The following is a 10,828-nucleotide window of genomic DNA, read 5'->3' as shown; positions in this document are numbered from 1 at the left end:
GGAACCTGGGAGGCACCTCCTATGAAGACAGAGGCTCTCGTATGTGTAATTTCCTGTTTCAGTCTCAAATTTTCCCATTTTTTACAGTTTATTTACTTACTTTGAGATAGAGAGAGACAGAGCATGAGAGGGGAAGGGGAAGAGAGAGAGAGAGAGAAACAGAGGGAATCCCAAGAAGACTATGCACTAGCCCTGATATGGGGCTTAAACTCACAAACCATGAGATCATGACCTGATCAAGAAATCAAGAGTTGGATGCTTAACTGACTGAGCAACCCAGACACCCCTCAAATTTCCCCAATTTCATGTGGATATTCAGCAATATGTAAACAAAGATTTTTTTAAAAATATGTCATGCATGACTTGGAAATGAAATTTTGATTTGATTCTCATATATGTATATATATTTATATTTGGTTTGTCATTAATTCAACAAGCTATGCCATTCCTTTTCCATTTTCCAAGTCCATCAGTCATTCCCTTTTCCCAGATTGGCAATTAAAGATAAAAAAACAAAACAAAACAAAACCTGCTGTTTTAATTTCAACTCTTTAACTATGGATTGCCGATTATTTTTCCAAGATCAACCTATTTCCCTCTCTACCACAAATCCGTACCGGATACAAGCCTGAAGAAGGAAATGCTAGATATTTCTGTCAGCATAAGGACCACCCTATGGTTTAGTCCTTAACAGGTCAACAAGTGAGGAAATTACTGTAAATATCTAGCGTTAAATTTTTTTTAACTTTCAACCTGTTCAGTCTAATAAAATAAGAAATTGGGCTACCATCCACTTTTTTTGTTTTATTTGGTTTTCCAAGACAGTTCACTCAGGCATCTTCCTCTTCCCCTCCCTACCGTGCACCATTTTTGTTCCAAGAACCTGTGTGTAAACTACTCAGATTTTTTGGAACCATTAAAGTCTCAGAGTTTAATAAGTGAACAAGAAACACTTTCCACCATACTCAGATTTCAGGTAGTGCAAGGAAACAGGGAAGAAGTAAAATTGTAAAAAAAAAAAAAAAAAAAGGCTGGTTTTATGATGTAAAGATAATATTAAAGTACAGCCTGAAATCTGAAAAGACAGGACAGTCCAGACGATCTCCAGAGAAAATTGCTAGTGGAGGTTTCCCAAATCAGCATGCATGTTTATTTCAGTACCACCATTGTTAACATCATTATTTTGAGAAGAGACAGTTCAAATTGCTTTACATTTAGGGGCTTCTATCTCCCCCTGTGGACATGGTATTAAAGACTAGTTTAGGGGCCCCTGGGTGGCTCAGTGGGTTGAGCGTCTGACTTCAGCTCAGGTCATGACCTTGCCATGGGTTCGAGCCCCACATCAGGCTCTGTGCTGACAGCTCAGAGCCTGGAGCCTGTTTCGGATTCTGTGTCTCCCTCTCTCTCTGCTCTTCCCCTGCTTGTGCTCTCTCTCTCTCTCTCTCCAAAAATAAATAAACATTAAAAAAAAAAACAGTTTAGAGACCAGTTTAATTAATACCTAATATAATTCAGTTCAGTGTACCCAGTCAGCTTATCCTGTAAATATTTTATATAGAAATATCAGTGTTTTATATAGATGCAGGACTCTTGTACCATCTGAAGAATTCTAGTTCCTTCAGTTTAAGAAGACAGAGCAGCAAAGATAGAGCCACAAAATTAGCTAAACCTATAAATCGCTTCCTCCACTGCTATTGTGAGTGCTTGCGACATAAGAAAATCATGTGGATGAATTTACTGTTTTTGCAAATGCTTTTCTTACACATCAAGATTACCAGGAAAATACCAATAAATAGTTTTCCTGGCTCAAAAGCGAACACTATGTGTTCGGTGCCACGGAGGAGGACAACCTTGTATATTTAATTACTTTCATTTAATTTTGTCCCGTGGTGCGATGCGTTCCCTGACTTCACCGTGGTAGAGTTTGCTTTGAAGTTGTCGACAAATTAAATCAACCGCTTGGATCACATGTGTCCCAAAGAATGTGGTTTCCCAGGTATGAGCAATCTATCAATCCCCTACTCTCCTTTCACTTTGGCATTTTGACAGTCCTAGCCAACTTCTTAGGTAGATATTTTATTTTGTACCTTGATCACAGCAGCTCTTATAAAGACTTTCAGAATTACCTGTACAAAGTACACCTTTGATGTTTGCAAGAGGTTGGTGCATTTCTCGATGATTGTGCAAACATTCATAATTATGCCCACGGGTAAACATACTGCTGTCTTCTTGGAAAACGGAGGACAGAGAATGTTTATGTGCAGGGCCAGTCATTCCAAGTATCTCTTGTCGGTTTAGACACACCTGGTTACCATCCCCCCCCCACTTATTGGCCAGGAAAGTTGCCCCACCTGATTTGTAAGTTTACCTGTCCTAGTCAATGTGTGTGTGCTCGCGCACGCGTGGTGGTGGGGGGGGGGGGACCTCAGCCAGCCCACACTGGATTAAATCTAGCTAGAAGTAGCCAGAAAGCTCTTTGAAAAACCACTGGGCTCCGGGTTCATTACTACAGGACACTTGTTCTCTCCTGAGGCACAGAGAAACCTGCTGCAGAGCAACCCTGCAGGCTCAGGAGTCCAGTGGGATAAAACCCATCCCGGTGGATAATGGCCACCTATGCCCTGCAGATCGCTGGACTGGTGCTTGGTGGTGTTGGCATGGTGGGCACGCTGGCCGTCACCATCATGCCTCAGTGGAGAGTGTCTGCCTTCATTGGAAGCAACATCGTGGTGTTTGAAAACTTCTGGGAAGGACTGTGGATGAACTGCGTGAGGCAAGCCAACATCAGAATGCAGTGCAAAGTCTATGACTCCCTGCTGGCGCTGTCTCCGGACGTGCAGGCATCCAGAGGGCTCATGTGTGCTGCTTCCGTGCTGTCCTGCCTGGCTTTCGTGACTGCCATCCTGGGCATGAAGTGCACCAGGTGCACCGGAGACGACGAGAAGGTGAAGGGTCACATCTTGCTGACGGCCGGAATCATCTTCATTGTCACAGGTCTCCTAGTGCTAATCCCTGTGAGCTGGGTTGCCAATTCCATCATCAGAGAGTTCTACAACCCGATAGTGGAGACGGCCCAAAAACATGAGCTTGGAGAGGCTCTCTACATAGGCTGGACCACGGCGCTGGTGCTGATTGCTGGAGGGGCACTGTTCTGCTGTGTCTCTTGTGCCGGTGAAAAGAGCAGCAGCTACAGGTACTCTGTACCTTCCCACCGCACAACCCAAAAGAGCTATCACGTGGAAAAGAAGTCACCGAGCGTGTACTCCAGAAGTCAGTATGTGTAGTATGGTGGCTAGTCGTTAACTTGACCGATAAAGCCATGCCAATGACTAAAGTGACCGCTGTTCTCTAAAAATGGAATCCAAAGGAACATTGATTTGCCATTCTTAACTGCCTAACACTAATTACAGGAACCGTGCATTGGCTATGTAGGCTTCTATGAGCTATTTCAGCAGAATGAGATATCACACACCGTGCTTTGATTGTTCTAGGAAGTGTAGTAACATGTTTTCTAAAATGATTCATGCGTCTTTGTCTTTCGCCAGTTACTTCAAAATGACACTGTTAAAGACTGTCTTGTTTCACAAGTGTGATTTCTCTACGCCACGGCGTTATGTATGGAGATCAGCGTGTCTGTATCTCACATAAAGAGAGACAGGCTTATATGGTTCTATTTTAAATGAAATACTGATTCAATACACTGAATAAATAAAACTCAACTATTGCTTTTCAAGGGAATCGGGGATAAGATTGAAGAAGGTTAATATTAATTGTGTAAAAACAGCTTAGCAATTAATGCGTGCGATTCCTACGGAAGGTTAAAATGGAGGTTTTAATCAGCAGTGTAAAGGAAGCTAAATGGCTTTCTGATATCCTGTTTTTCAAGCTAGAAATCCTAACTCCTTTATCCTCTTTCCCCAGAGGCCTTTCTTTTCTTGTATATTAAATGAATATCTTTTAAAAGGCAGATACTGTTGTCGAGGAGCTTTGCATTCAGACTGCTTTTCCAGGGCTATCCTGAGAAGAAAGATAAAACTGTAGTCCGAGAAACATTGAAGACGTCAGGAAAGGGAATTTTGTTTTTCCCCTGAAGTTTTTGTGGTTGGAGGAGGATGCATTTTGATGAGAAATCATATATGTGTGTGAATATTTTAACAGCCGTTTGACTATAGACTTTGGGCATTTCTCAATATAAATAACAGGATAGGAAAATGATATCTCTTGGTTTTTAGTTGCTCCCCAAAGGAACAAAACCAGGTTGTCCTTTGCAAGCTGCACCTGCTCCTAAGGTGTGTGTAGATGGCTAGGTTTAAATTGTCATTTCGATCCCATCAAAGATACATTTTTTACTTGTTCTATTTTTTATTCATGCGTACTGAGGTATAGAAATACTCTAGCTTTGAGTCTCCCCCAAAGTTGATGCAACTGATACTTCAATTTGAAAGTTTGTATCCACATTCTAACTTAAATGACCACACATATCGGCTTTATGTCCTTTATATTAATAAATTGTGCTTTTTATATAAATTTGATGTCTTTCCTTCTTCTTTTTTTCTATTTATTTACTTGTTTTTTAAAACCCTAATGTTTTCAACTTTTCAATTTTATTTTATTTTATTTTTTTATTAAAATTGTTTTAATGTTATTTTTGAGAGAGAGAGAGAGAGACAGAGAGCGAGCAGGGGAGGGGCAGAGAGACAGGGAGACACAGACTATGAAGCAGGCTCCAGGCTCTGAGCTGTCAGCACAGAGCCTGATGCGGGGCTCGAACTCACAAACAGTGAGATCCTGACCTGAGCCAAAGTCAGACGCCTAACCTACTGAGCCACCCAAGTGCCCCTCAACTCTTCAATTTTAAAAAGAGGCCACATTTGAAAGATAAAGGTAGACTCGTCATTAATTTTTGAGAATATAAAATACTATATGTTGTTTAACAACATTATTCCTTATAGCCACTGGATTCATACACTAATTTTTGATGCAGACAATATATTTGTAATGTATTAAGATACTGCTGTAGGTTCTAACAAATTGATACACTGTAAATATTAGGTATGTTTAAGCCATTTCTATGAAGCCCCTATTAAGTCATTTTTGTAAAAACTTTGCATAGTTAAGTACATTTTTACATCTGAGAAATAGCATCAATTAATATACTGGCTAATGTCTTAGGGGCGTAAGTTATATTTGGACCTCTACTGAATTACATCATCAAATATTATGTGATTAGTTCAATGCACAGATGAGGACACCTGGGAATTGTTCATTGATTACCCAGTAGAGTCAGGAGAAAGAATAAGGACCATGTGACTTCGCAGCTCATGCTTTTTTTCTTCAGGGAAAGTAGATTTTCTTCAGCATCTTTCAGCTTATCAACGGATCTTTGTATGTGAAAATGCCATGCTTATCTAGTATTAGTTGAGAAAACTACTAGTGTTTTTTTTTTTTTTTCTGGGGTTGGTGATTTTGCAATAGCTAAGTGCTAATTTATCCTAAGCATGCTTGGCCCCTTGGGTCAAACCATTCATGAGAGCCGAAATCAGGGAAAACTGAGCACCTTGGAGAAGTAACCCAATCCTCTAAATACCGGTCTTTACCAATGCCCTTTTTACCTAGAAAGCTCTCCTGAATGCCCCACACTCAATTTTTATTTTCCACTTCTTTTCTCTACCACAATTACAACACTGCTAGTTTTTCTAATGGTGCCACCTCTTGAAGTCTTTTCCCAGTGTTCTATGTTTACTGTCATCTCATCTCTTTCCTACCTGGTTGAGAAAGAAAGTCCTCTAGACTCACAGCCTGCTGGGTTTTCTTGCCCAGCCGCCCTCCACATTCCGATCTCAGTTCTTCCTAAAATGCCCCTCACCCCCTATAATCCTTGCAGAAATGCTCCACTGCCATAAGGTAGGTCCAAATGCCTTAGTGGGTGATAACCGACAGGCAGGGAAATGTCTTATAATCTTCATGGCAAACTGTATCACATCAGTGTTTTTAGCCAGTATGGTAACAATTATAAAGTCAATGTTCAGAAACCAAAATAACTCACATGCCAAAGGGCTTCTTTCATATTGTGAAAGAGAAGCACTGGAATTAGGAAATGATTCGATTAGTGGCAGGCTGAGCATGTTTTATAATGTAGCTTTATAATGTATTTTATGGAAGGACACCTGAGTGGCTCAGTCGGTTAAGCGTCCGACTTCGGCTCGGGTCATGATCTCACAGTTCGTGAGTTGGAGCCCCAAGTCAGGCTCTGGGCTGACGCTCAGAGCCTGGGGGCTGCTTCGGATTCTGTGTCTCCCTCTGTCTGACCCTCCCTCCCTCTCTCTCTCTCTCTCTCTCTCTCTCTCTCAAAACTAAATAAATGTTAAACCAAATTTTTTTAATACTGTATTTTATAGAGAAACAAAGTAAAGTAATAGAACACAGGGGATGTGGTTTGATACCTTACTTTAGGGCTTAGAGCTTTTTCTCCCCTCTTTCTTACTATACCACCTGTTGCCTACGCTAGGCACCCCTTCTACCGATTCTGTATTCCAAATGACTCCCTCCTGCACTGCAAAGACAGTTTTCAGGCTGCAGTATGCTAAGTTTCAGGGATCCAGGGATGTTTTTGTTTTCAAGGAATCTGTGATCTCGGAGTAAGAGACAAGCGCAAGAAATATAGCCTTCACTTCATGCCCACCACGTGTTTGGTGCTTTTTTCTTTACCATAGCGGTCCTCTAAGAATTCTGTAAATTACATATGAGATCAGGAGAACACCATGTCTCTCATGTTATATGTAACCTGATGTTATACGTAACGTCCCGTGTCTCAAAGTGATGTTATATGTATCGTCCCCTGAAATAAATATAAATGTATGTAAATAAATAAACAAATAAAAATAAACATTTGTATATAATAAATATAAATATACAAATAAATATAAATAGATGTGTATGCATTAAATATAAATAAATATTTATATAATATATATACCCTAATTCAAGAGCCTGTGTTCTCCCGCATATTGTCTGCCCAAAGGCATCCCTCCCAGACTAAACTTTGTGAATGGAAAATGTGATCTCACCACCTCGTCTCCTAGGTCCCTGGACCTCCCTGGCCACAGCACTCTTCCTCCCCGACCCCCAGGGTGGACCTCCTCACCAGTTTGTGCTACACTTTTCCTCCCCTCTCGCTCCCGTCTCAAACTCTACCTAATTTGCTGCTTCCTAGTCCCTCACATCCATCATTTTTTTTTCCCTTGGGACGCATTGTGTTTTTCTAGATTCCTGTCATCGGCCTTGTGTTTCAAATTCTCCGGGTCTCCTTCCTTGTCCTGAGGAAGCCTCCCTCCCAGAGCTGCGGGGACAGTGCCTCTGCAGCCCCTCTTTCCAGCTCTGCCCCCACCCCCTGTGTGCAAAGCACAGCCCAGCTGGAAGCCCGCCAACAGGCCCAGCCCAGAGGCCTGCTTTCCGCAGAGCTTCGGGCTCCGCCAGGTTTAGGAGGAAAGAGCAGGGTAGTGTTCAACTCGGAGATTAATGAGACTCAAGGGATCACTGGCGCTGAGGCCCGAGGCCAGGCCTAAAGTTCTGAGCTGGGGGCAGGGGGCCCAGGGGGGCCTGTGGCTTCCACCCGCCTCCCAAGTAGTCCTGGGACGAGGGGAGACATCGGCACTCCAGCGTAGTCACAGGGGGATAATCTCAGAGGCCAGGGAGACTGTGGGAGACTCACGCAGAGGCTGGGCTCCTTCCTATTCGGGGCCCCCCGAGGGTGAGGATGCCAACGGCTGGGTGCTCAGAGGTGATTTCCCAGGGCCCCCGCAGGGCGATGGCAGCTTTCGGGTCACGGGGTCCCTGACCAACGGAGAGGACTGCTGTCACCCTAGGGCGTGCTGTGGCCGTGGTTACAGCAACTTAACCTCCACAAGGAAAGAATTGCAGATCGAATTGCAGGATTCAAAGGCTTCTTGTTACCGGGGCGCCTGGGTGGCTCAGTCAATGGAGAGCCGGACTTGGGCTCGGGTCATGATTTCGCGGTTCGTGAGTTCGAGTCCCGCATGGGCTCATTGTTGTCCGTGCAGAGCCTGCTGCAGATCCTCTCTCTCTGTGTGTCCCTGCCCCACCCCTGCTTGTGCTCGCTCTCTCTCTCTCTTTCTCAAGAATAAACATTAATTTTTTCTTAAGTCTCCTTGTTATTACAATAACATGGTTTCCACGTTTAAAAACTCTGCAGGGAACTGCGAGTTGAGAGTCCGTGTTGAGGTTAAGAACTGGATGTTTGGAAGGCCAAGTAGACACAACGCAGAGCAAACAGACGAAAAGCTGCAGTCCGTGAGGAAAAGCACAGAGGTCCCGGAGAACCGATTCAAGGACCGAAGGGGCCAATTCGGAGAAAGAATAAAGACCCGATGGAAGGATGGGCGGTCACTGAAAAGGAAAAATCAGGGTTTAAAATGAAAGGCTCAAACTTGCAGATAGAAAGGGCTCATTGAGGTCCTGGGAAAACTAAAAAGAGTTGGGGGCTAAATCCTGCAAATGACACCAAAATAAAACAAAACAACGGGCAACAACAAGAAACCCAAGTGTGCAGGTTTGCATCAATCATGAGAAATTACTTAACAATAATGAGCAAAAAAAATCATACTTGCATCCGATTCCTTTAAAGGTTTTTTTATTTTTTTTTTTTTATTTTTTTTTATTTATTTATTTTTTTTTTTTAATTTATTTTTGGGACAGAGAGAGACAGAGCATGAACGGGGGAGGGTCAGAGAGAGAGGGAGACACAGAATCGGAAACAGGCTCCAGGCTCCGAGCCATCAGCCCAGAGCCTGACGCGGGGCTCGAACTCACGGACCGCGAGATCGCGACCTGGCTGAAGTCGGACGCCTAACCGACTGCGCCACCCAGGCGCCCCAAAGGTTTTTTTATTTTAAGAGAGAGAGAGAAAGAGAGAGAGAGAGAGAGAGAGAAAGAGAGAGAATGAGCAGAGGAGGGGCAGAGAGAGGGAGACAGAGAATCCCAAGCAAGCTCTAAGCTGTCAGCCCAGAGCCCCTGGCAGGGCTTGAGTTCATGAACCCACCAACCAGGAGATCATGACCTGAGCCAAAATCAAGACTCGGGTACTTAACTGACGGAGCCACCCAGGGGCCCTGCATCAAATATTTCTATCACTAACCTAGAAGTTAGAAGACGGCACAGTAAAGACAGCAGGAGAGCAAATCCCCACCCTAAGGAGTCTACTCCCAGGAAAAACCCGCATTCCCCTGTGAGTGAGAGAAAGGAATTTTGTGGCTCCTCTAGGATCCTACAACTCTGTCCCTCAGACAGCTAATTTGAAGGCATACTAAAGCAATGAATGGCAGAGGGGACATGGAAGGGAGGACTTGGTCAGCCTTGACTCTTGCAATAAACAGAAGGAACTGGTTGGCCCAGAGCTGGGAGGACGGTTTGCTCCAGGAAAACACTACAAATATGTCACCGTTGATGTTCGAGTTCAGAACTACTACTGCCTTCCCGATCCTGCAGCTAATTTGACACTTTTAGTATGGAAAGCAGAAGAAAACAAGAACGTCCAACAGTCCAGCCTCAGACTTCTTTTTTTTTTTTTTTTCTTCTGACCTTCTGCCCCAGGCTCCAGTGCCCATAATCTATTTGTGTCATTTCTTTGCCATCCGGGATTGTTTCCCCGAGACCTTGATGGTCTCCAACGCCCTCATCATCCTTTATGGTCAAGTGTGGTTGAGCCCTGGTTCAGCAGCAACCACAGCTGCTCTGCTGGTTCCCCTTGGCTGCACCCATGTACCCCCAACCCCCTTCCAGGCGAGCTCAGTGTCAACCCAGTCCTGCTGGGAGACAGATGTGCACCAACTGGGCTGCCTCTCCACCTGGAGAGCAAGCTTAGTCTTCCTTAGACTAAGAGCTCTGTGGGCCCTTTCCTTAACCCCCAAATCACTGTGGGTCATAAATCCTCTCTGGCCTATATTGCTAAACCCTATTTTCTGCCCGTTTCCCTAACTCCTCTTCATATGCCAATAAGTACATATGACTATATCGGAAAGAGAAAGGAACTTTCACAAAAATACAAAAACTCAGGAGAAATAATATTCCATTGTAAAGAAAATGCAATAAAAAAAAGACAAAAAGTCAGAACTGAACGTTTTCCTCATTCAGGAAAGAATTTATACAATCTTTCTTGCCAATGGGTTAAAAGAAAAATTGGATTTTCTTGTTTTAATTTTTTTTTTAATTTTTTCATGTCTATTTATTTTTGAGAGAGAGAGAGACAGAGAGACAGAGTGTGAGTGGGGGAGGGGCAGAAAGAGAGGGAGACGCAGAATCCGAAGCAGGCTCCAGGCTCTGAGCTGTCAACACAGAGCCTGACGAGGGGCTTGAACCCACAAACCGTGAGATTGTGAGCCAAGTTAAAGTCCAGCGCTCAACTGTCTGAGCCACCCAGGTGCCCCTTGTTTTACTTTGAATTTTTTTAAAGATGAAATAAATTTTACTAACAGACAGCCAAACAAAATAAAACAAAACGGAAAATCATCCATATGCCCACCTCCTTCCTACTTGGGTTTTCTCCAGATACCCCAACCTTTTCCTTACTTACCAGTCTCTAAAATCATCAGCTTTGTTGCTTCTATCTTTGGTTAATTTTTGTATTTTGCAAATGATGTGTGGGAGGGATGGTGGGAAGGAAAGCCCATGCTTAAAGGTTTTTTTTTCCTTTGTTTTTGTCTGCAAGCTAGTGAGAATATAACTTGGGCAAGAACCATAAATGAATCTTTCTACGTCTTTTTTTTCCTTTTCTGAATTGGGCCAGCTTTCCTATGCTTCCCCCCACCCCCAA

The 10,828-nt window shown here is 43.4% G+C and overlaps 1 protein-coding gene across 1 annotated transcript; it reads left to right on the top strand.

Annotated features, from left to right (window-relative positions):
* Positions 1-2,423: 2,423 nt before the first annotated feature.
* CLDN8 (claudin 8) lies at positions 2,424-6,337 on the top strand. Its single transcript, XM_058731845.1, has one exon. It carries the CDS (start codon positions 2,607-2,609, stop codon positions 3,282-3,284), a length of 678 nt encoding a protein of 225 aa, XP_058587828.1. The 5' UTR covers positions 2,424-2,606; the 3' UTR covers positions 3,285-6,337.
* Positions 6,338-10,828: the final 4,491 nt, after the last annotated feature.

This window comes from Neofelis nebulosa, chromosome 5, assembly GCF_028018385.1.
Source record: "Neofelis nebulosa isolate mNeoNeb1 chromosome 5, mNeoNeb1.pri, whole genome shotgun sequence".
Taxonomy (NCBI): Eukaryota; Metazoa; Chordata; class Mammalia; order Carnivora; family Felidae; genus Neofelis; species Neofelis nebulosa.
This window is presented reverse-complemented; position numbering and strand designations above follow the sequence as displayed.

Bases quoted from the DNA above. Each gene is read 5' to 3' on its own strand.
- CLDN8 (XM_058731845.1), top strand. From the start codon at position 2,607: ATGGCCACCTATGCCCTGCAGATCGCTGGACTGGTGCTTGGTGGTGTT.